Source organism: Podarcis filfolensis (genome assembly GCF_964270895.1).
Source record: "Podarcis filfolensis genome assembly, chromosome: 10".
NCBI classification, from domain to species: Eukaryota; Metazoa; Chordata; class Lepidosauria; order Squamata; family Lacertidae; genus Podarcis; species Podarcis filfolensis.
The window spans coordinates 8,753,876-8,779,924 of NC_139612.1; the positions used below are offsets into that span (position 1 = coordinate 8,753,876).

Below are 26,049 nucleotides of genomic sequence, written 5' to 3' on the forward strand. Positions count from 1 at the left end.
CTGATGGGAGGGCGTTCCACAGGGCGGGCGCCACTACTGAGAAGGCCCTCTGCCTGGTTCCCTGTAACCTCACTTCTCGCAATGAGGGAACAGCCAGAAGGCCCTCGGCACTGGACCTCAGCGTCCGGGCAGAACGATGGGAGTGGAGACGCTCCTTCAGGTATACTGGGCCGAGGCCATTTAGGGCTTTAAAGGTCAACACCAGTACTTTGAATTGTGCTCGGAAACATACTGGGAGCCAATGTAGGTTTTTCAAGACCGGTGTTATGTGGTCTCGGCGGCTGCCCCCAGTCACCAGTCTAGCTGCCGCATTCTGGATTAGTTGTAGTTTCCGAGTCACCTTCAAAGGTAGCCCCACGTAGAGCGCATTGCAGTAGTCCAAGCGGGAGATAACTAGAGCATGCACCACTCTGGCGAGACAGTCTGCGGGCAGGTAGGATCTCAGGCGGCGTACCAGGTGGAGTTGGTAGACAGATGCCCTGGATACAGAATTGACCTGCGCCTATCATTTATGCACAACCTACTGATAACTCTATGTTTATTTTGTATGTGTCTCTTCTTATTTGGAAATAGATCTATGACCCTAACAACCAACGCTTCGAAGTTCCTCTCAAGATTGAATCCCCTCCTCTTGCTGCTGCTGACACCAGCTATGACATTGAATTTGTCAACGATTTATCTCTTCGGTTTAAAATCATAAGGAAAGCCACAGGAACTGTTCTGTGAGTACAAGCTATATTAAGTTTGCTTGCTGGGGGAAAAAAAGAAAACAAGAAGTGATGGAACTGAGAAGAGCACCATTTCTCATGCATTACAGCTTGGCTCAGCATGAAAGGAAAAGAAAAATGATCCTTTCTATCCTGAGTATAAGTTCTGTTTGTCACAGAAATAGCAGGGAGCAAATTATTCCTTGTCTTCGCTGAAGGGATAAAATGCCAAGTGCACACATGCAGATGAAGAAATATTGAGTGAGTATATTTTCTTTCTATAATCCCTCATCAGATGGGTGATTAGCTAATACTCTTCGCCCTTGTGCAGATAGGAGTAAGTGTTATGTACTGAGTTGATCAGGATCCAAAAGGCAGCAGTCTCATTGGTCCTAGAACAATAGGATTCAGAATGCAGCAGTCTGATTGGTCCTAGAACAATAGGGTCCAGAATGCAGCAGTCTGATTGGTCCACAGGAGCCACCCAATCCAGCTCTAGGTGGAAGTGAATCCGCAACCTGATTGGCCTACAGGTGAATCCTGGAATTAGCCAATCATGTGGGGCCCATTGTGTAAATAATGTATATAAAGCAGACATTCTGGGGGAACTTCCATTCCTCCTCACTGCTATGAGCTGAATAAAGAGCATGAAATCCACTCTTGACTCCGAGTATATTTCAGTTAGTTTAAGACTTCTTCAGGAAAAGGCACATTATATGTGTCCAGATCTTCACATGTAATGATCACACTGTATCTACCGCGCTTCATATTCATGTAGCCATAGCCAGTCTCAACTTTTGGCCATGCATACATGCAGTGAAATGGGTGATCATCATCATATGTTATAATCTACATGTAGGATGGCATTTATTCTCACATGAAATCTGCGTAGGAAATTGAGAATGTATGAAGAGGCCCTGAGACAAGGATAAGATCGTCTGCTAGGTTTTGGGCATCTGGTTCTGAAATGTGGATTTAATGGCATTTGCCAGCTTTACGAAAAGAGGAGACTGAGCAGTAGTTCAGAGGAAGCCAGAGGGCAGTCTTGGCTAATACGTTTATCGGCAGTAAAGCAAGATGCTTGGCTGCTTAACATTGCCTGGAAGGAGAAACAATATCAGGAAATCATGATTCCTTTCAGGGGCTTATGTAAGTTCTTTCAAAATCTGCTTCTCTTTCTTTCTTTCAATGGAGAATTAATTTTCAAGGTGATGCTTGGTTAGTCGCTTTTACCAAAAGAGGATGTGTTGAATGAAACATTAGCGTGGGAAAAAGGCTAGCAGGGATTTCATATAACAAGTTCAGAAAGGAGGGGGGAAGGCATAGACAGTGCCAGGGGGAGGCAGGGGGGCTGTTAAAAACAACCCCCCCCAGCAAGTCGCTCTCCTTCCACTTGTCTCGCCCCCATTTCTGAATTCCTGTTTATTAACAAGTGCATTTTATTTTTCTTTCTCAATTTTCACCCACTTAGAAATATACCGTATTTTTTGCTCTATAAGACTCACTTTTTTCCCTCCTAAAAAGTAAGGGGTAATGTGTGTGTGTCTTATGGAGCGAATGCAGGCTGCGCAGCTATCACAGAACAGCAGGCTGCTTTCACTGCGCAGCGATCCCTCTTGCTGTTCTGGCTTCTGAGATTCAGAATTTTTTTTTTCTTGTTTTCCTCCTCCAAAAGCTAGGTGCGTCTTGTGGTCTGGTGCATCTTATAGAGCGAAAAATATGGTACTTTGACCCCTCAATATCCCCTCTGCCATTTTTCCATGGCATGAAAGACAGAGCCAGTCAGTCTTGAGTTCAGGGTCTCAGCCCAACTGAACTGCACTCTTCTTCATTTCATTTTTTGTGTGAAATAAAAATCCTTGCTCCTTGCATTCATTGGTTCCTCTGTTCAAACTGGACCTTGTTGTTAGCCTAAAAAAACTTGCACTAGCCAGGTGAAGAGGAGAGCGGCAAGGGGATGTTCTTGATGCCATCTTAGAACTATATCCGCCCAACTTATACTAGCAGTGTGGCTATTCCCATACTGTAGTTGCATAGCTGTCAACTTACAGATTTGAAAATAAGGGACCAGCAGCCTCGAAAATAAGGGAGCAGCAGCCAAAATAAGGGATTTTCCGGGAACAGGTATATTCAACTTCTGAGCCCCTCTGAGCCAAAGGCAGAAAGCCCAGCCAGCAGCCAAATGAAGCCTCATCAATAAGGGACAGCAGCGGGACATGGCACTGGGATAAGGGACTGTCCCGCCAAATAAGGGACACTTGACAGCTATGTGTAGTTGTTTGACTGGCATTTATTCTTCTTGTTTGGTTTCCGCCTTTTCTTTCCTCCCTTGAAATCACTGGGACTGAAACTCTCAGTCTACACCCATAAGCATGCAATTAACTCATGCTTTATAGGGAAGGGAGTCCCACTAGACCAAGTGGGATTTTCTTCTTAGTATGCAAGTTTAGGACTGTCCTGCCTTTCTCATTTGTTTTCTGTGGCGGGGCATGCCCGGCTACCGCCACGCGCATATTTGCACTGGCAAACTCTGCTACACCGAAAAGAGTGGAGTTAATATAGTCGACTTATCAGAAAGCCAAGCCGGGGTTTACAAAGGGATGTGCCCCAATTGCTTAACATTAAATGAACATCCGTACAGTGGTACCTCAGGTTACAGACGCTTCAGGTTACAGTCTCCGCTAACCCAGAAATAGTACCTCGGGTTAAGAACTTGCTTCAAGATGAGAACAGAAATCGTGCTCCGGTGGCGCAGCAGCAGCAGGAAGCCCCATTAGCTAAAGTGGTGCTTCAGGTTAAGAACAGTTTCAGGTTAAGAACGGACCTCTGGAACAAATTAAGTACTTTACCAGAGGTACCACTGTACAGAACTGTCAAGTTGGAAGGGACCACAGACCACAATGGTAATCTAGTCCAACCCTCTGCAATGCAGGAATCTTTCGCCCAACATTGGGCTTCAACTCGCAGCGCTAAGGTTAAGAGTTTCTCGCTCCACCAACTGATCTATGTCACCGGTAAAACAATTACCGTATAATCTGTAAAACACCTAAAGTAGAGTGGTACCTCGGGTTAAGTACTTAATTCGTTCCGGAGGTCCATTCTTAACCTGAAACTGTTCTTAACCTGAAGCACCACTTTAGCTAATGGGGCCTCCTGCTGCCGCCACAGCCCAATTTCTGGGTTAGCGGAGTGTGTATGTAACCTGAAGCGTATGTAACCTGAAGCGTATGTAACCCGAGGTACCACTGTAATAGGCTGAGCAGCACAATTGCAGCAGAAGTCTTATTACAGGACTCGCAAAGTACTACAGCTAATCTACAAAACAATATTGTCAGCATGAACAAAATAGCATCCAGAAAATAAACTGAGCGCTGCTGAATTCGTGCACAAATTCTCCCCACCCTGATGACCCATAATCTTTCACTCTACTCAGTTCGTTCTTGTTTGCATTGTTCCCTGGCATGAGGCTCAGGAAAGACCCTGGCAGTAGCAACCGGAGAGGTTCTCCCAGTTTCCAAACACAACATGCCATCTACACTGCTACATTGGCTGCTACCAGAACCATATTCTGCAGGCCAGGCGCCACTGTGCCTCTTAGTGAAACGCCATCCAGATACATGTTTACCTGCATAACAGGTATATTGAGACCTAAGAAGAATCAGATGGGTGAGGTGGGTGTGAAATGTCAAGTGTAAGGTTAAAAAATAAAAATAAAAATAATTCTAAGCCAAGGCAAACTTTTCCTGGCAGGAATTAGAAAACAGTGGAGAGGAATATTTAGATAGGATCTCTCTGTGTGTGTTTTCCAGCCAGGGGTTTCAAAATTAAAGCAGATTTTTTTGATAAATGTGTGAAAAAGCAGGCGGTCATTGGGGCTTGCAGAAGAGCTTGTAGCAGGAAAAAGGGCTTTAATTAATATGCCAGAAAACTGACACTGACACACACACACACACACACAGAGAGAGAGAGAGAGAGAGAGAGAGAGAGAGAGAGAGAGAGAATGTGTAACCAGCTGCAGCAGTGCAAGGCCAGTTGTTTGCCAATAAAGAAAGAAAGGGACCAACTTTGCATCTTTGAAAATAAAATATTGCTCAGAGCAATCAATAAGCTGCAAATGAGGCCGGCGGGCAGTTTTTCCAGCTGCATTTGAATGTCTGAATAGATGATAAATTGTGTCTAGAGAGCAACACAAAATCCTTCTGTACCTGCTGTATAATTTGAGGGCCCCTAAAGCTTTGCCATCGCTCAGCCACCTCTGAGTCCCCAGACCTTTTTGTACCTTTTATCTCTGTCAAGCAGGCTTTATATTTTGCCCCGAAAGCCCTAAGGCACCTCCCTATCCCACAATTTTTCTGGCATAATTCAGGTAACCCCATTCCAAGGGATGCTGTTGACATAGCGACATGTAGATATTTATATCCATGGTTAAATCACCTCCCTGCCTTTTCTATACTAATCACTGGAATAAGTAATACGACGCATTACTTACTATACCACAGAGATTTAACAAAGACTGGCTAATTTCCATAGATAAATGGGTTAGACAGAATAAGCATGCTTTTGACAGTGATATTAGGTGCTTTGCTCAGTTCATGATCTGTCTGGGAAGCAGCTATCAAGACTTTCCCCCAGGCCAGCGTGGCTGCCCACCTCGTAGCAATTGTCACAACTCGGCGGTTTAGGCATTGGGTGAGTCTTTGGTGGAGGGGAGGTTGTAGCCCAGGTTTCCCCAAACTTAGGTCTCCAGCTGTTTTTGGACTACAACTCCCATCATCCCTAGCTAGCGGGACCAATGGTCTCGGATGATGGGAATTGTAGTCCAAAACAGTTGGAGACCCAAGTTTGGGAAACACTGCTGTAGCCTCTGCCTGCTCCTCCAGGTTTCGGGGGTATCCTCTTAAAGGGATCCAGTGGGAGTTGCTTCTGTCCGGAAGCCCAGCTGGGGGTGGGGGCCATAGCACTCCTCAAAGGGGTCCCTATTTGACATGTGTCATAGGCCCCTCCTTCACCCCTGGGTTGACCCCATCTGGTATACCCCAGCAGATAGGCTGGTATCTCAATGATTATATTCAATGCCTATGCCAAACCTCTGTATCTGTAGTCAATAAAGTTGTGGCCTGATTTGTCCCCAAATACTGCTTATTGGGACGCAAGTGGTGCTGTGGGTTAAACTACAGAGCCTAGGACTTGCTGATCGGAAGGTCGGCCGTTCGAATTCCTGTGACGGGATGAGCTCCTGTTGCTCACTTCCTGCTCCTGCCAACCTAGCAGTTCAAAAGCACGTCAAAGTGCAAGTAGATAAATAGGTACCACTCCGGCGGGAAGCTAAAAGGCGTTTCCATGCACTGCTCTGGTTCGCCAGAAGCAGCTTAGTCATGCTGGCCACATGACCCGGAAGCTGTACGCCGGCTCCCTCGGCCAATAAAACGAGATGAGTGCCACAAACCCAGAGTCGGCCATGACTGGACCTAATGGTCAGGGGTCCCTTTACCTTTACCTTTACTGCTTATTGGGGTGACAGTCATGGGGGCTGCTGGGGGGTGGGTGGGTCACACAAATGTGCTTTATCTGGCTACTATATTGTGTAACATATAGCTATGTTCTGTATCTAAGTGAAAAATCCCAATGGGGAGTTTTTAAATGTCAGACTTGCAGGAGAAAAAGAGGCAGCATATTGAATGGGGACAAGTTAGCCTAGGGGGGGAGTGTACATTCTTGATTGCTGTTTACATTATACTCAGCATTTCAGCTCCTGCAGAGAGATTGTTTGCAGTGACCAAAATGCATGAGCATCAGATAGTGTTCGTAGGGGTTAATAGGCCAGGACTCTGTCAGAGGAGCTAAGTAGGCAAGGCTGCGATGTTAAATTGGGTGGACATCAAGGGATGACCTCCTGCAAACACGGTGGTTACGTAGTAAGGATGGACGTCAGTGAAATACTCTACACCAGTGGCGTAGCGTGGGGGGTGCAGGGGGGGCCGGCTGCACCGGGCGCAACATCTGGGGGTTAGGGGGCGCAAATCCACGGGTTAGGGGGCGCAAATCCACGGGTTAGGGGGCGCAAATTACTTGCCTTGCCCCAGGTGCTGACAACCCATGCTACGCCACTGCTCTACACATGAACAATTTTCTTCAAACCTTGACAGCACCAGGCGTTAGGTGAAAAACAGAGATTAGATGCACAGCTTCCGTGCAACTGATTCTTACAATACTTATGTGCAGAATGCCTCAGCCCCAGAGCTGTATCCAAGGTTAGTTCTGCTCAGAGAAGAAACGTCAAAATTAATGGAAGTGAATAACTCAGGTTCGTTAATTTCAATGGGTTTACTCTGAGTATAACTTGGCCGCCTTCACAGAAGGTCCTTGTGGTAACTTCAGGGAATCCCCAGGAATCTTTGTCTAAATGTTTTCCTTCCATTGCTCACAGTTGCATGCTGCAATGGCACTGGGAGCATGCAATGGCACTGAGGACATGTTTTTATGCAGCGTACCGCTTAGAGCTTTTAAAAGTAATAAGCAGTTCGTAGCTGCTTTTAAATAAATGCACACATGGATACTGTGTAGACCAACCCTTAGCTCTGATGAACTGATTGGAACTGAGTAGAAGACTATGAATCACGGGGATGGGGAAAGAGAATATGTGAATTCAACAGTGCTTAGTTTGTATTTGGCTGTTAGTTTGTTAAGATTGTTCTGTGGGTTATGAGTGCTGTAATGCTTTGGGAATTTTATAACGATTAGCCTTTTATATAGTTGTTCTGGGATTTTCTGCATGAAAGGTAGATGTTCTATAGCATTCCCCACATTGAGTGCATTGGGACGTGGGTGGCGCTGTGGGTTAAACCACTGAGCCTAGGGCTTGCCGATCGGAAGGTCGGCGGTTCGAATCCCTGTGATGGGGTGAGCTCCCGTTGCTCGGTCCCTGCTCCTGCCCACCTAGCAGTTCGAAAGCATGTCCTCTGGCGGGAAGGTAAACAGCATTTCCATGCGCTGCTCTGGTCTCATCAGAAGCGGCTCAGTCATGCTGGCCACATGACCTGGAAAAACTGTCTGTGGACAAACACCGGCTCCCTTGGCCAGTAAAGTGAGATGAGCACCACAACCCCAGAGTCGGTCACGACTGGACTTAACTGTCAGGGGTCCTTTACTTTTACCTTTTTCACATTGAGTGCAGCTCCCAGACTGGATAAGGTTGCTCACCTCTGCATTACAAAACCACCCAGGTTACCATGGGGTAAGTTTGTGTCGCAAATCCAACGCTAGGGGAATAACTGCTACCTCTTGACCTTAGAGTTTAGGGTACTGTCCACATCCTCTGTCCACATGCAGAGTTTCTTAGACATTTGCATTCATGCTGGAAACCAACCTTATGCCAGGAAATAATGGAGTTCTGTGTCACCTCACTTGTCAAGAACTTTAACTGTGCAGCTGCCCCTTGGTGGTAGTCCAGTATCTCTGTAGGGTGGCCTGATTACATCGAAGTAACAGGACCCTGAATTAGATGGAGTGCTACTTTGATCCTACGTGATCATTCTCGAATGGCCAACAATATATTTTCCCCTTTAACAACTTAGTGTGGGCCTGCCATTTGTAATACAAGTCAGAAAATCTTTCCCCCAGCCAGACAATTTCTCTGCAATATTGACTGTGGTGCAACGCTTTGTTAAACACTGCAGCTGGGAAAGCAAGAAACAAATAACCACATCTAATCAGAAACTTTGCTAATTTCCAATCCGCTGCTCTGGAGTTCATTTGTTATATATAGATTCTGGTGGCAAACAAAGGCTGCGAGTGGGCTTTCTGCAGAGAGAAAAGCTATTAGAATGATTAAAAACGCCATTGTTTTAAGCTGCAGTTCCTCCTGAAAGCAATGCAAATTGCTGCGTGGAATTTGTACGGCCCCCAACACAGCCATTCTTCTTGTTGAGCGTGTTCGATTTTTGCAAAGAATGAGGTGATTCGATTTGTTTTCGTTTGAGGGCGGTGTTTAGTAGGGTGATTTAGAAATCTGGTGTTTGTGTTGTGGTGTGTGTGCTTTAATCTAGAAATGCACTCTTCCAAGCAAATGAATATCGAGAATGTGCTTTATTTCCACTGAATGGGCAGCAGAGCTCTGCCAAGGCACGAATGTGGGATTTTGTGAGATGTTTTCTTGGTGGATTGCATTCAATACAAGGATCTTAATAGAACAGGCAATTGCAAGAGAGATTGGTAAGCACTTAATAACCACTTGGTTACTTTATTTATTATTAGATTTGTATCCCACACTTCTTCCAAGGAACTCAAGATGGCACAAATGGGCCTACCATTTCCCCATCTTTCCCCTCACACCAACCCTGTGAAGTAGATTAAGCTGAGAGACCATGACTGTCCCAATCTTATTATTTATACCCTGCCCATCTGGCTGGGTTTCCCAGCCACTCTGGGCAGCTTACGGTACATATAAAAAATTGTAAAACATTAGACAATAAAAGCATCCCGATGCAGGGATGCCTCCAGGTGTCTTCTAAAAGTCAGATAGTTGTTTATTTCCTTGACATCTGATGGGAGGGCGTTCCACAGGGCGGGCGCCACCACCAAGAAGGCCCTCTGCCTGGTTCCCTGTAACTTGGCTTCTTGCAGTGAGGGAACCGCCAGAAGGCCCTTGGAGCTGGACCTCAGTGTCCGGGCTGAATGATGCGGGTGGAGACGCTCCTTCAGATATACTGGACCGAGGCCGTTTAGGGCTTTAAAGGTCAGCACCAACACTTTGAATTGTGCTCGGAAACGTACTGGGAGCCAGTGTAGGTCTTTCAAGACCGGTGTTATGTGGTCTTGGTGGCCACTCCCAGTCACCAGTCTAGCTGCCGCGTTCTGGATTAGTTGTAGTTTCCGGGTCACCTTCAAAGGTAGCCCCACGTAGAGCACATTGCAGTAGTCCAAGTGGGAGACAACCAGACTATGCACAGTCTGCGGGCAGCTAGGAGCTCAGCCAGCATACCAGATGGAGCTGCCCTGGACACAGAACTGACCTGCGCCTCCATGGCCAGCTGTGAGTCCAAAAGGACTCCCAGGCTGCATACCGGGTCCTTCAAGGGCACAGTTACCCCATTCAGGACCAGGGTGTCCCCCACACCTGCCTGCCCCCTGTCCCCCCAAAATAGTACTTCTGTCTTGTCAGGATTCAACCTCAGTCTGTTAGCCACCATCCATCCTCCAACCGTCTCCAGACACAGGACATTCACTGGTTCTGATTTAAAAGAGAGGTACAGCTGGGTATCATCCACATACTGATGAACACCCAGCCCACCCCCTCTGATGATCTCTCCCAGCGGCTTCATATAGATGTTAGAAAGCACGGGGGAGAGGACAGAGCCCCAGGGCACCTCACAAGTGAGAGCCCAGGGGTCTGAATACTCATCCCCCAATAACCACTTTCTGGACATGGCCCAGAAGGAAGGAGTGCCTCTACAGCTCCCAGATGGTCCAGAAGGATGTCATGGTCAATGGTATCAAAGGCCCTAGGCACTCCACCAGACTGGCTTTTTGAGTACTACGATTGATTGCATCCATAGTCCATCTTGCCTTTGACTTACTCGCCATGGTTCATGGAAATGTAGGACCATGGCAATTTATTTTTGGGTAGACAATTTATTATTGGGTATTTATTTTATTATTTCAGTCTCAGGACTACTCTTTGTGATTATGGGCCCAGGGTGGATACAGCATAAAAACCTTTAAATTGTAAAATCACTTACCTCAAATGTGCAATCTTGGCAACACTTGAGCACCCATAATTTCATAGCTGGCCACATTAAGTCAACCCCCTACAAAGGCCTGAGTGAAGAAGCACATGTTTACCTGGCACTGAAATGTAAAGAATGACATTGGCAGATTGTGGGAAGGGGGTCCCACAAATATAAAGAGCTGGCTGGAATAGGGAGAGGTGTTTGGGGTTTGTATCCAACAAAACCATCCTGTTAGCATGTTTTGGCGTTAGTAGCTTGCTCTTAAGCACTCTGTTTTATTATTGGTTTGGGTTATATTTTTATAACCAAAGTCAAAGGGGGAGCCTATAAATGACACTGGATGAAAACCACTAAAAATGTATCCCCGTGAGAATGCCATGTATTACTTACAAAAGACATGCTCATTTATTTATTTATTCATTTGTTATTGCAAGCCCTGTCTTTGTTTTGTTTTTTTTAAATCCAAGTTAGCTTCCTAGGAGATAAAAATTTCAAAATACGGGAGGCTCTAAGACCCTTGAGAAAATCATTTTGTTGTTGTTGTTGTTGTTGTTGTTGTTGTTGTTGTTAATCTAAGAGACAGAGGAACTTGGAGGAAAATTCAAAATGATCTAGAGAAGGAGGAGAAATCAGGATGTGACCTTGGAATGATGCTTTGATCCTTTGCCACATTCCAAGTCTCTGTGATGTTTGGACGGTCAGAATCCTGGGCTGCAAAATATAAGGAAACTATAAAATGGTCTTAGAGGAGAAGGTGTTTTGCAAGTTGTCTGGCTCCTGTCCCTTGGATGGGTTTTGCTCATTTGAAGGAGCAGTCGTGCAGACGTTGGCATTTCAAGCAGAATTGCAATGCGCAGCAATAAATGTTCCTTTGGGTTGTTTACAAAGAAGCAACAGCAGGAAGTTCATAAAGAACCCAGCCAAGTGCAAATGCCTGTTTCATGAATACTGTCATGATTTATCCAAGGGTCGCCATCAAAGTTTTACAACTGTGAAAGTTTATCAAGCTCCCCAGCTGTCCAGATAAGAAAAGCAGAGGGTGGTAATGCCTGGAACTATTGTAGGAAGAAAGCAGGTTGATGTCCTCAGGAGAAAATTAAATGGAACAAAGCTTTTGAGCCATGTGAACTTTTAATGTTCAGGGAATAAGTGACCATGTTTCAGCAAGCCACACTCCTCTGCCTTTCAGTCATCCATGAAATGCTCCAACTAAATTAGTTATATTCTACCTCCTAAAAATAAACCAAGCATTCCCCCACCCCACTGTATTTATTTTCCAAGCTGGCTCACTGTTCCATAATGGTTACACTTTCTCCTGGTGTTGTGGACAGAGAATGCCTTTCTGCACGTCTTCTGTATGCTGTTAAGTTCAAGAACCAGTCAGAAAGGCAGTCTTCTGCCTGCTATCGCCCCTCCTGGGCTCCTGAGTCAGTCTGTCTTCCTGATGAGAAGCTAAAAATAGCAGCATATCTTCCTAAGCCTCCTGTAACAGGGTTTGGAGCGAAGCACCTGTTTTCCGAAGGATATTTACAACAGCAAAACAAGGTACTTCCCAAGCGAGGGAGCTGTCATATACCTAAAAATATATGTGCTACATCCTTTGCTAGAAACCTCATTTTGGTTCCTACTTCCTGCAGACCTTTGGGGAACCAGCAGCAGTAAGGGTGAACTTTAGAGGAGAGCCACAACAAAATCTTGCGCTCTTTCCTCTGTGCTACATGCATCCACTGCCCCAGACTTCAACCTGGGTCTTCCCTCTTCCTCCTCCTCCTCCTCCTCCTCCTCCTCTCCCTCCTGCTTTCTTCATCTCCAAGACCTAGCACAATGTTTCTTCTCTTCAGCCATTTTGGAGTGGATCATGCTGTGAGTGGGTGGCTTGACTGACCGATCCCTCACTTTTGTATTCCACTCCCCACCTTTTCTCCATGCCAGTGCACACATGCACAGACTTTTTTTGTCTCATTTTATCTTTCATTAGGTTATGTAATTCTGCAAAACTGCAAGTGGTGCCATTTTGCCTACAAAACCATTAGCACACATTCCGCCCCCCCCCCACCAGGTTCGGTGTTAGAGGGAGTGACAGAACAAAGATGAATACGCTATCTGCTTTTGGGCAGAAGATTGGAGTGGATCCTCTCTTGGGTTATTCCTTGTGGATCACATTGAGATCTTTGAGATGGCAGTTTGGAATAAGATAATATGAGAGAAAGAGAGAGGGTGAGGTTGTGAGGTTAGATTGAATGGGCCACCATTTTATGAGCTTTCACACTCTGTTTTTAATGCGATGGAATCATAATCTTGCCATTTTCATTCAAATCATGCCAGAGACTCAGTTGTACAGTGCACATTGTATAGTATAGTATAGGAATAAGTGAATTGCCATGACAACTTCAATAATAAATGTCAGCGTGTAGTGGTGGGCCCTTCAGATATAACTGGTGAAAGGAAACAATTGTATGATTCCTGAAAGTATTTATAGGAGTGTTCTGTGGGCTAAAGCAACAATTGAAGAGTTACAGCCCACATTACTCCGTTTCTGTTGTTGCTTTTTCATAAGTATAACGTTGCCCAGTGGCAAGAGGTTTGGACTGGAAGCTGGGCATTTTCAGCCGTGGATTCCTTGTGAGGTGCTGAGCACATCACTCACATCTTGGCTCAATTTGCAGGCAAATTATAATGGATTGTTTCATAGAACTCTTGTGAGGATGAACTTAGTAAATACTGTGAAGAGTCTTTTCACAGTATACGTTATGTACTGAAGTTCTCACCCTGGGCCAGCAGGGGGATACTGTAGATAGTTATGCAAATGAAGGATCGAAAGTGACGTTCAGTGATTGGATAGTTTTAGAAAGTTGTTACAGTAACGTGGTACTGGAGCTCTATATAAGCAGGCTGACTGAGCCCTTCAGTTCAGTTCAGTTCTGTCCTGGCCTGTGAATAAACAAGAGCTGTTTGAAGTATCGCTGTGTCGTCTGATATGTTCACCCACAACTTAACAGTATATATGTAGTCAGCGCTTTTTTTCCTTAAAAATATTTAGGGGTACTCTCAATTTCCTACTCATATTGAAATACTGCCCCTCAATGAGGCCAAACTTAGATTCACAGAATGTTTAGGGGTATGCGTACCCCTGCGTCCCCCCCAGAAAAAAGTACTGTATGTAGTTAATAGTAACTTGCTGACTAGGCCTACCCAATAGTTCTTAACAGAGCTTTAGTGATTCTTCATGTTCTCATAAGAGGTTTTTGCTTCTTTGCTTTTAAAATTGAAAGATGGTCGATACAAACTCCTGAGGATATATTGTAGTCGTTTCAGCAACAAGAACAAACCAACAGCTAATGTTTCCAATGACATATGCTTCAGCTGTCGGTGAGAGGTGACTCAGGAGCGAAAATTGAAAATGCTTGTGCTAGTGCAGTGATGGGGTAATGCATTCCCCTAAAACATTACAAAAAGGTGACCCTTCCTCTCTGTTACCTCAGTAAAATCTCCGGTTCATGCCCTGGTTGTCTCTCAGGTAGACTACAGCAATCTTCTCATTTCTGGTCTTCCATTGTCTCACTTCGGTTCCCTCATGTCTATCTAGCATTCATGTGCCAAACCCCATCCACCTTTTTCATCACTCTGGCCATGGGACACTCTTCCTCACATTGGCTTTGCCCCTCTCCCTGCATCGCTCCACACTTATATCCCAAAACTTGTCTGCAGTCTTCACTCTTCCAACTCCACCATCTCAAGGTCTCTAGCTCCCTCAAAAGACTCTGCTTTTTCTTGTTCTGTTGTTGTTTAGTCGTTTAGTCATGTCCACTGTCTTCCACTGCCTCCCGCAGTTTGGTCAAACTCATGCTGGTAGCTTCGAGAACACTGTCCAACCATCTCATCCTCTGTCGTCCCCTTCTCCTTGTGCCCTCCATCTTTCCCAACTTCAGGGTCTTTTCCAGGGAGTCTTCTCTTCTCATGAGGTGGCCAAAGTATTGGAGCCTCAGCTTCAGGATCTGTCCTTCCAGTGAGCACTCAGGGCTGATTTCCTTCAGAATGGATAGGTTTGATCTTCTTGCAGTCCATGGGACTCTCAAGAGTCTCCTCCAGCACCATAATTTAAAAGCATCAATTCTTTGGCGATCAGCCTTTTTTATGGTCCAGCTCTCACTTCCATGCTTTGTAAATTTGAACCGCCTCCCAAAACACATGTGGAGCTGACTCCATTAGTACCTTCCAAAATCTCCTCAAAGACCAGCTTCTGTGAAGCCCAAAGGCATAATTCCCTACTTCCCATGTCCTGTTGTAACTCAGCCTATAACAAAGCACATATTCCCCACCTCCACCCCTGTTCATCAGTCCTCCCTTCTCTTCCTTACCCCTTCCCTGCTTTTCCTGTATCAGATTGTAGGTTGTAAATTCCTCAGGGCAGGAACCTGCTCTCCTATACTCTGTAAAGCTTCATGCACACTAATGATGCTACATAAATAAGCAAATAATTTTTGCCAGTCATGTGGGTATGCAGCCCATAGGTACAGATGCTTCTATCGGCATGTATGTAGGTGGTTCACACTGTGAGATCCACACTTTATAGCTACTAGGTACATGAAAGACTGGAAGCAATTGGCTTCTTTCCCCACCAATCCAACAGAATTACTTTGTCACTCGCTGTTTGTTCACAGTAAGCATGTTACAATAGCTAATGATCGCTAATGTTCGCATAATCCAGGTACAACTGGGTTACAAAGATAAATAAGGAATTATCTTCTTTCAAAGACAAAGTTCATTGTGCTTTCTTGATGGGAGGCTGTAAGTCATATGGAGCCAGTCAGTGGAACCCACACAAATAAGGCATTTGACTCAAATTCAGCAAACTCTGTTCTATCAAACTGTACGAACACCATCTCTGAACGGATGTAATACAAAAGCAATAAATAGCCGTGGTAATTGAGTCATTTTGGGTGTGGAGAACATTCCACTTAATTCATTCATTGGTTAATTTGATCTTCCACTTCATTTTATCAAAGCCCCTAATAGCAAGTAATTTCTGTTAAGAGAAATGCCAATTCCATGAGGTCCTTTTCCAGACAATTTGGTTTAATTTATTGTAGCAAGTCCACAAGTTGATGAAGGCAGAGAGAAGGCCATACATAAATACACCGTTCAAGTCAAAAGGTTCGTCATAGCCCTGGTAACGACCAGCGTAATGCGGCAGGCTAATTTGAATGTGCCTGTGAGTAACACAGGGGATTTAGCCGAAATAAATATAAAAGGGCCATGAGAGGAAAGAAGGCAAAAATAGAAAATCAAAGGGAAAAGAACCTTCTCTGTGCTTTGATCAGGTCTGATGTGTCCTAATTTTTTCTTCTAGCTACTGTCAGTTCAGGGAGATGGTGGGCACCTCAAATCTTAATGGCCAGCCAGGAAAGAAGCCTTCCCACACACACACACACAGAGAGAGAGAGAGAGAGAGAGAGAGAGAGAGAAATTATGGTTGTGTGCTCCACTGTTACACTGAGGGGAAGGAGTGTCATGGCAAATTTTCACAAGTGGGTCAGAGTGATAACCCTGGTTTATATCCCCATTGCAGGGCAAGCAAATGGACTTTAAGAAACAGAATTGATTATTATTGTTGCTGCTTATTAAATTTACATACCACCCTTCATCCAAGGATCACAAAGCACAAAATATGTACCTTAATAACAAACAAAAACAATACCTCCACACACAGTTCAAATGGCCATAGATTAATGAATTAGCCAATTAACTGATGGAATCGCTGTGGTGTGAGGGGGGCATCTTGCGTGGTCCCGGGGCGGGGGGAGTTACCTTTGTTATGTACTGGGCCAGCAGGGGGATACTGTAGATAGTTATGCAAATGAAGGATCGAAAGTGACGTTCAGTGATTGGATAGTTCTAGAAAGTTGCAACAGTTACATCGTTCTGGAGCTCTATATAAGCAGGCTGACTGAGCTCTTCAGTTCAGTTCTATTCTGGCCTCTGAATAAACAAGAGCTGTTGAAGAATCGCTGTGTCGTCTGGTATGTTCACCCACAACTTAACAACCTTACTTGGGAGCTGCCTTCCCCAACTTTGGGTTTTGCTAGTACACACTTTTATACCATACATTTGGAGCACTATGATGTTACTTTGAACACTCTCCCAATAATCCTGGGGGCTATAGTTTGTTAAAGGTGTTGAGCTTTGTTAGGATACGATATACGAGATCTTTATTGTCATTGTCCCATACAGAACAATGAAATTGAAAAATCTACATAAGACATTCAAAAACCCCTAAAAACTCTGAAACCCCATTTTAAAATACGATATACTATAGAGACTCCTTATGCTGCGTTTAGAACCAGAATTGCATTTGGGTAGAAACTGTTTCTCAGGTGGCTAGTCCTGGTCTTTATAACCCTATACCAGGGGTCTGCAACCTTTAAGACAAAAAGAGCCACTTGGACCGAAGAAAAAACAACTGGGAGCCGCAAAACCATTGCGACATTTAAAACAGTGGGGAGTGTCAGGGCACACAATGCGCCTCCTCCCCTCGCTAGTATCCGCCCCGGAGCCGCGGCAAAGGTGTAAAAGAGCCACATGCGGCTCCGGAGCCGCGGGTTGCTGACCCCTGCCCTATACCTTCTTCCAGAAGGCAGAAGCTGAAAGAGATCATTTCTGGGGTGCGTACTATCCTGTGCTATCTCTGCAGATTTCTTATGGCACCTGACATCATAGATTTGATCTAAGGTGGGAAGAGTGCACCCAATTATTCTCTCTGCAGTCTTTACAACCCTGGACCTCGATTCCCCCCCTAGAGCTACACTTCTCAGTTACCTGTGAAGAGGAATTGGTTTTTAAATCACTCTGATGACTGTAGTTCTGTGGGGAATGGGGCTCTCCCCCACCAACAAACTTCACTTCCCAGAATTATTTGGTGGGAGCCATGACTGTTTTTGAAGTTGTATCATAGTGCTTTAAGTGTTGTGTGGACGTGGGCCAAAACGACCAGCAAGGCAGGAAGGATTGGCCCAGTTGTATGGGCAATGGAGATGTCCTGTTTGCAGGCATCTGACTGGGCACTGTGAAAAAAGGATGTTGAACTTGATGGGCCTTTGGCCTGGATCAGGGCCCTGTGACAGCTTAGTGTGCTCCCAGTGACATCACTGCATCACCACAACTTTGCCTACCATCAATTGCCTCACCCAAATTCTCAGCTGGATTTGAACTTTAGCTTTGTTCCTTATTGCTGAAAATTCTAAGAAAAGCAACTCCCAACCAGTAGGAAACACGTCAGAAAAATAAATGCACCATACAAGTGGGGATTCAGTATATCTATGTGCATAAGTGCTTATTCTTAGTGACATTCTAAATGTCACCATGTGCTGTGTGTGTGTGTGTGTGTGTGTGTGTGTGTGTGACCCAAAGGCACCAGAAGAACTGGCAGGCAAATCAAGGAGTGATTTTGTTTCAAAGACCACATATTGTATTCATATTTCTTTTAGCAATGGTTTGTTTGTTTTTTTAACTTACCTGTTTAATTTTTAGGTATAACCTTTCAAGTATGTTACTGTCTGTGACAGACGCCATAGTTTGTATCGGGCTTAATGAAAGTTAATATCTAGCAAAAGCAAGTGCATCACATTTATGCTTGCTCTTTTTTTTTTTTTTTGACATAGGTGGGACACGTCCCTTGCAGATCTGGTGTTTTCCCAGCAATACCTGCGCATTTCAGCCAATGTCCCGTCCAGTTCTGTGTACGGCTTTGGTGAACACCAGCACCTATCCTTTAAGCACAATATGAACCATATAACCTACGGGATGTATTCTAGAGACCAGTCTCCCAAAGTAAGTAGTTCAATATTACATCTTGCACTCCGCACCCAGAAAGAGCCTTGTGCCTTCTATACATCTTCTGCCATTTATTAATAGTAGCTATTAGTTAGGCTTCCCCTCACACATTAATCCAAGTTATTAACTATCAAGCACCACATTCTGCTTCTCTGGGCAGTTTTGGCTCATTTCACGTAACCCTTGGCCATCCCGGATGAATTGTAGACAGATGTTGATCGTTGTTTTTTTAAACATGAATTATGTCTTTTTTAAATTAAGTCCATTCATATCCTCCAGTGGATCCTGATAGTTCTGGTTTAATTCGGACACTGTCCTGAGGAATTTAGGAAAACCTAAAAGGGGGGAAAGGTCAGAGAGAAGAGAGGTGGGCAGGCAGGAAGTTGCATAGGGTGATACTGATTTTTAAGGCAAATGGTTCCTGTTTGGGCAAATCATCTGAGGAACTTAAAGGAAACCAAATATTTTATTTTATTTTATTTTTTAAAATAAGACTAGCAAAATTTTAACTGAAGACTGTAGAACTTCTTAGGAAGGCGCTATGCCTGTTCAGCAGCCTAGACACTGTTGCGATAACCACACCTGAGTAAAGCAATAAAACTAAAACTAGATGTAATCATTATTATAATTTATTTCAGATGAATGCAAATCTGTATGGAGTTCATCCTTTTTACATGTGCATAGAGAGCGATGCAAACGCTCACGGTGTACTTTTCCTCAATGCCAACGCACAAGGTAATCAAAAGTTAACAATTAAACAGAACTGTTTAGACTCTAGTTCTTTTTAAAAATAATAATAATAATAATATATTTGGCAAATAATTTCCCTTATTGATGTAATTTAGGGATGAGGCATACCTGAAGTCCCATGTCATATTACTACCTGGAACCAAATCCTATTGAACTCCATGTGATTGGATTTCCTGGTGTGTGTGTGTGTGTGTGCCTAAGCCACAAGCTTAAAGCCTCTTTGCACACTGGGGGAGTGTTGCACATGCATGCATGGATTCCTGGGTTTTCCCATTCACTTCACAGGAGGAGGGGAAACATGTGACAACATTTTTGTATTTGAGGAGCTCCAGCCATTCAGGACTGCTCAAGACATTGCTGTCTGAGGAAAATGACAAATTGGCGCACACACCATTCTGAGTACAGGACAGGCAGCTGGATCTCATGTCAAAACAGACATGAGATTTTCTCAATGACACTGAAGCGCCGTAGACCCCCTAACTTAGGGGGTGTAGGGCATGTGACAACCCAGCACTTCTTACCACCCAGCCTCTATTGCTGGAGGTGGCCACTTCATTCTACCTAATAGACATGGGTGGCACTGTGGTCTAAACCACTGAGCTTCTTGGGCTTGCCGATCAGAAGGTCAGCAGTTCGAATCCCGGGGTGAGCTCCCATTCCTCTGCCGCAGCTCCTGCCAACCTAGCAGTTTGAAAACATGCCAGTGCAAGTAGATAAATAGGTACCGCTGTGGTGGGAAGGTAAATGGCGTTTCCATGTGCTCTGGTTTCCGTCACGGTGTCCCATTGTCCCAGAAGCGGCTTGGTCATGCTGGCCACACGACCCGGAAAGCTGTCTGTGGACAAACGCCGGCTCTCTTGGCCTGAAAGTGAGATGAGCGCCACAACCCCATAGTCGCCTTTGGACTTAACTGTCCAGGGGTCCTTTACCTTTACCTAATAGAAGGCCAGCTTTCACATGCACCGAAATGAAAAATGTATGGCCATAGATCACATACCAAAAAAAGCCACTACTTAGCACACATTTCTCATATAAAATGATCAAAGTATTATAATATATAGATGCTTCCAATACCACAAAGAGCATTAAATTAATAGAAAGGTGTTCCTTTTCTTTTTTTCTTTTTAATAATTTTATTGGAAATTTTATTTACAACATAACATAACCCACCCCCACCCCCCAGCACAGAAATCCACCCTCAATAAACGTGAACATAACATAAAATGAGCATAACATACAACAATACAAACAACCAAATAACAGACTTCCTTCCTGTGGATATTTAAGTTACAATTAGAAAAATCTTAATAATTATTCATAAACAGTTTATAAGAAGTAAATAAGGAGGCCAGATACAGTATACAGGAATAGAAAGGTGTTCCTAAACGTGCATCAGTGAATACTGAGAGGAAAGTATATTTCCCACCACAATTCAAAGTGCTGGTTTTTGACCTCTAAGGCTAATAATAATAATAATAATAATAATAATAATAATAATAATAATATATTATTTATACCCCGCCCATCTGGCTGGGTTTTCCCAGCCACTCTGGGCAGCTTCCAACAAAACACTAAATACAATAACCTATTAAACATTAAAAGCTTCCCTAAACAGGGCTGCCTTCAGATGTCTTCTAAAAGTTGGGTAGTTATTTTTCTCTTTGACATTTATGAGAGGGCGTTCCACAGGGCGGGTGCCACTACCGAGAAGGCCCTCTGCCTGGTTCCCTGTAACTTGGGTTCTCACAGTGAGGGAATTGCCAGAAGGCCCTCGGTGCTGGAGGGCCTTAACATAGCTTTGGACCACACCACCTCCTGCAGTGTGAACCTACCTGGGTCCTTCATGTCAATGTAGTGCTCTTCTCCAGGTGCCTCCTCCAGCAGATGTATGGAGGGTGACTGAAGGAGAGATGGCCATTTCAGTAGTATCCCCCTGGCCTTTGGAATGCTTTCTCCAGGGTCTCCAGGTCTGGTCTTGACTTTGGCGACATCTTTTTGCCACCAATCCAAGAGTTTTCTTCACTCCCTAGGCATTCGATTGTTGAGGTTTTCATATCTGGTTTGTTTTTAATCAGTGAGTACCTTTTAGTTGGTCTGACTTTTTATAGTATTTATTTTTCTTGTATTTATGTTGCCTTGAGACCCTTGTGATATAAGGCAGCAAATAAAGGGACAATAACGGTCAAAAGTGCGACTTTAATTCTAGACTGACCGATCTAGAACTGGAGGCTGAAATCCTATGCAAATGTTCTTGAGAGTAAGGTCTATTGACCTCAATGAATTTACTTCTGAGTAAGGAAGGAGAGGGATTATAGGAATATAATTCAACAACAACAACAACAACAACAATCTTTATTACGGTCCAGAGACCCAACAAAACATTACAAATCAATACACAGTTCATACAGCCTACCTCCAGGTTAATCAAGCATTTTGTTTAGAATATAGGGCTCATTTGTTCTTGCAACCACCGATAAAAACTTTGCCACTGCCAACGTTCTAGCTTTTGTCCGGTCTTCCAGTAGGAACCTGACACAGTGAGCCTCTGAATTTCCTGGGAAAGGTATCAGCAAGGGTAGTATCAATTCAGCCCTGGCCTGCTCATACTTCGCACAATGCAACAAAATATGGTTTATGGAATCAATGTCTTGAGCACACGAGCAAAGTCTGTCCTGGTAGGGAACTCCTCTCAACCTACCATCCAGCACTGCAGAGGGGAAGACATTTAGTCTGGCTTTGGTGAAAAGCCTTCGATAGTTAGGTACTGTCAGGTTTTTGATGTAAGATGTTAACTCAAAGACATACCCATATTGAACTCCTGCTGCCAGCGGACTACAGACTGCGTGTGATCGAGATCGCAAGTCACTGTGTGCATTGTCCCATAATCTTTGCTTTAAAACCTTTTGGGCGCCTTCATAACCCAGGTAATACAGTTGGGGGGGAGACAGACCAATAGAGGTGGCTTTTTTAGCCATGGTTTTCTGCCATTTGCTGACAAATTCCTCATTGGTCAAATGTTGGTACAGACCCTTCCCTAGATTAAACACTGAAATCCTGAGCCAATGTTTTAGGGCAGCCCACCACACTTTAGTTGAAGTTGGGCATTCACCAGCTTCCAACAGAAGTACGGAGTTGGGGACGCAGTTAGGTACCTGCAGCAGAGATTGTATAAATTTTGCCTGAAAGCCATCTAATTGCCTGAAAGCCGTCTAATTCTGTTAACATCTTCTAGAACTCAGTGATGATGCTAGTATGTGTCTACTAAATAAAGATAACATCTTCAGTGAAAAGTGTTTTAATTTTTCTAAAATGGTATCACGGGATTCCCAAAGTCTTGCTCTCATGTTCCCAGAGCCTGTAATAAGCTATTGTTAAATGAAGCAAAATGGGTCTGTTCCACTAAAAATTATGATTAACTGTTAAAAATAGATGCATGTGCTAAAAAAACCACAAAAAACCTGAAGTTGCTACAAATTTCCTCGGGGGTTCATACAGTTGAAACAAACCAATTTAGATTTGTCCTGTATTCTGTTGACGGGGTATAGCTCTGCCTGTTGCCATGGTCACCTTACTGTATTAATCTCGTTTTGTAATTTTCAAAAAGGAGAATCTTCCCTAAAGCAATGAAATAAAAATTCTTAGCCAAGCAGAGGCGACAAAAGAAGGATATTTTGCAGTCAGATCTATATTTAAGCATTGTTAAAATGTCTAGAGTTGCCGAGTTGTTATTTTCTAAATAAAAAAGAAACCCTGACTTATTATTATTATTTTGTTACTGTGCTTCAGAATTGTACGTCAAATCCTACCACTGCATAATCACTTGCTTTTTTCTGTTTTCCCACGCACTGGGATATGTGCCTGTCAAAGATGGGTTTGAAGTAGTGTCTGTTTCTGTTTAGTTAAATAATGCTAAATATTTTGAGTTTGCTTGGCAGGGAGTGTGGGTGGGGTTACATTAAGTCCCTGGATGACCTACATAGCAATAATAATAATGTACAGAAAAGGCAAGGTCATTGCATAGGGATCCTTAGCTCTGAGGTCATTTATACTGAATTCAACATATCTGTCAACTTCTTCTAGATGTCACGTTGCATCCAGAGCCATCTTTGACCTTCCGCACCATTGGAGGGGTTCTCGATTTCTATGTCTTCCTTGGCCCAACTCCAGAAAATGTAATCCAGCAATACACAGAGGTTAGTTGAAAAATCTGTTCAGGCATGCGGTGCTAAGAAAAGCATTTACTTCTTGATTTGGTTGTGGGTTTGCATGAGGTATTGCATTACAATGATGACAGTGAAACTCGGTGCGTCACCCCTTTGCAAAACAACAACAAAAACACACCCTCTTGATTTAAAGATCAATTGTACTGATCTTTAAATCGACAACTATACTTTCTTATTTGCAATGGGGTGGTTTTATTAGCCTCCTTGACTCTTTGTTGCATTTGTTGAGTTGCACTGAAAAAAAATTGTATCTTCAGAAGCCAGTGGGGCAACTTTAATACTGGTCCTATCTATGAATTTTAATACAGAGGTAGAAGGATTGAAGTTGCTGTAACACATTTTTAAAATGTTATCAATCTGCTAAAAGTTAATGTTTATCAGTCTAGTATCTGGATGGCTTTCAAGGAGTAAGAACTGAAATAAATAATAGGATATTGGAATGTTCACCAAGGGTTTGTAACCCATGTTCCATCTAGATTTGTTTATTTGGTTCCTCCTATTGCTCCCTCCCCTCCCTTCTCTTCATTGCATTTTTCTAGCACATAGCACCAATATTTTCTCAAAGCACAAAAGGCCTTCTCAATAACTTGGAGCTCTGATTTAACGCCACCTGTGAATCCTTGTTTTCCCGAGAAGGTGCCTGAAATATACTCGGAGTCGAGTGTGGATTTCATGCTCTTTATTCAGCTCATAGTAGTGAGGAGGAATGGAAGTTCCCCCAAAATGTCTGCTTTATATACATTACTTACACAATGGGCCCCACGTGATTGGCTAATTCCGGGATTCTCCTGTAGGCCAATCAGGTTGCGACTACACTTCCACCTGGAGTTGGATTGGGTGGCTCCTGCAGACCAATCAGACTGCTGCATTCTGGATCCTATTGTTCTAGGACCAATCAGACTGCTGCATTCTGAATCCTATTGTTCTAGGACCAATCAGACTGCTGCAATTTGGATCCTATTCAACTCAGTACACAACAGTGCCAAATTCCACAAGAACACATTGCTGTGTTACTGTTATGTACACTGTATTTCCTTCCTTTGTTTCACTCAGTCTGACTTGAGAGGGCTCCTTCCTAAGAGAGGCGTTGCTTGCAAAATGATTGGCGGAAATGCCCATAATTCTTGGGTGAACATTTCAGAAACTTTACCATTGTGGCCTAGGCTTGTTTCTTAAGCAAGGTTCCTTTGGGCATTCCACACTGCTGCTGTTTTGGGGATAGATTCAATCACAACAAACTTGCTCACCCCAAATATCAGACTCCGCGATAAGGAAACAGATGAGGAAATGCCCCTGAAAGTGTAGGATAACACTTGCCCTGATGCCATAGTTGTCAACTTTTCCCTTTTCTTGCGAGGAATCCTATTCGGAATAAGGGAATTTCCCTTAAAAAAGGGAAATATTGACAGCTATGCCTGATGCAACACTCACTAACTACCCTGCAAGCAAGGCAGAATGAATCCTCAATAATTTGATTGGTAGATAGGTATCGTGGAATTAACAGAATCACAGAATTGTAGAGTTGGTAGATGGGAAGAACCATTAATCTTCTGTAGGATTTCTACTGCTTCTTAGCTAGAAATTTTCGCAACTAATAATCCTACTGCAAAAGAGCCCTGTGATACTTTCTAGATGAACTGCAATATGGCATAAACATTTCTTGGCCAGAGTCTGCTTTTGCTTGTGTTTCTTATCCTAAGTGGGCAGATAATATATACAGTGGTGCCTCGCAAGACGAAATTAATTCGTTCCATGAATTTTTTCGTCTAGCGAATTTTTCGTCTTGCGAAGCACGAAATCCCATAGGAATGCATTGAAAATCAATTAATGCGTTCCTATGGTCAAAAAAAGTCCAAACAAAGCCAAATTTGGTACAACAAGAGTTTATTAAGTGCTCTTTAAAGTCATACATACTGTAAAGAGCATTTCAAAATTCAAACCCAGAATTTTTTTTAAAAAACAGCAGAGTGGCCCAATGGTCACAGAAAATCATAAAAATGCAGAGAAAAAAACACAAACTTCCAGATTCTTGCAAACCCCTCCCCAACTGTTCCCCCAGCCACCCAGCACACAGAAATTCAAATCCAGAATTTTTTTAAAAAAAACAGCAGAGTGCCCCAATGGTCACAAAAAATCATAAAAATGCAGAAAAAAACCACACAGGCTTCCAGATTCTTGCAAACCCCTCCCCAACACCAAGTCCTTGAATTCCAAACACCCCAACCCAAAATCCAAAACCCCCCAAAAAAGTTTTAAAAGCTTAACTTACCAAATGGCTGCAAAAGAAGTTTTGGAAAAGCTTCAAAAATCACCAAAGTCTTTAAAAACCTCAAAAAAGGCTACTATGTACACTGCGTTCTATGAGTTGCTCCTCGAAGTCAAGTCGCAACTGTATTAACGGTGTTAAGAAAAAGGAAACAAACTTGCAAGACGTTTTCGTCTTGCGAAGCAAGCCCATAGGGAAATTCGTCTTGCGAAGCAGCTAAAAAAACGGAAAACCCTTTCGTCTAGCGAGTTTTCCGTCTTGCGAGGCATTCGTCTTGCGGGGCACCACTGTATTGGGGTAATAGATGGAATAGTTGGGCAGGGGGAAGCGTTTTTAGCTCAGAGAAGCAGCAATGCAAGAGAGGTATTTCTGCCATTGCAATGTTACCACCATAGGACGTGGGGCCCACAGCCAACCAGTAATGAGTTGGCAAAACGTGTTCTCCCTAGCAGAGAGCACGTGTTGCAGTGGGGGATACCAGCCACCCATTGTTGCTGGGCGGATTCGTGGAGAGACCCAGGCAGTGAATTGGTTAATTGGGTTTC

General features: G+C 43.8%; 1 protein-coding gene across 1 annotated transcript in view; it reads left to right on the forward strand.

Annotated features, from left to right (window-relative positions):
* The window catches only part of LOC310744140 (sucrase-isomaltase, intestinal-like), a 94,233-nt gene that overhangs the window by 10,925 nt on the left and 57,259 nt on the right, over nt 1-26,049 (forward strand). The window contains exons 4-7 of the mRNA XM_083575076.1: nt 574-722; nt 18,094-18,262; nt 18,904-19,000; nt 23,096-23,208. Coding sequence (XP_083431202.1) covers nt 574-722; nt 18,094-18,262; nt 18,904-19,000; nt 23,096-23,208 — 528 coding nt within the window. The remainder of the gene's footprint in view (nt 1-573; nt 723-18,093; nt 18,263-18,903; nt 19,001-23,095; nt 23,209-26,049) is intronic.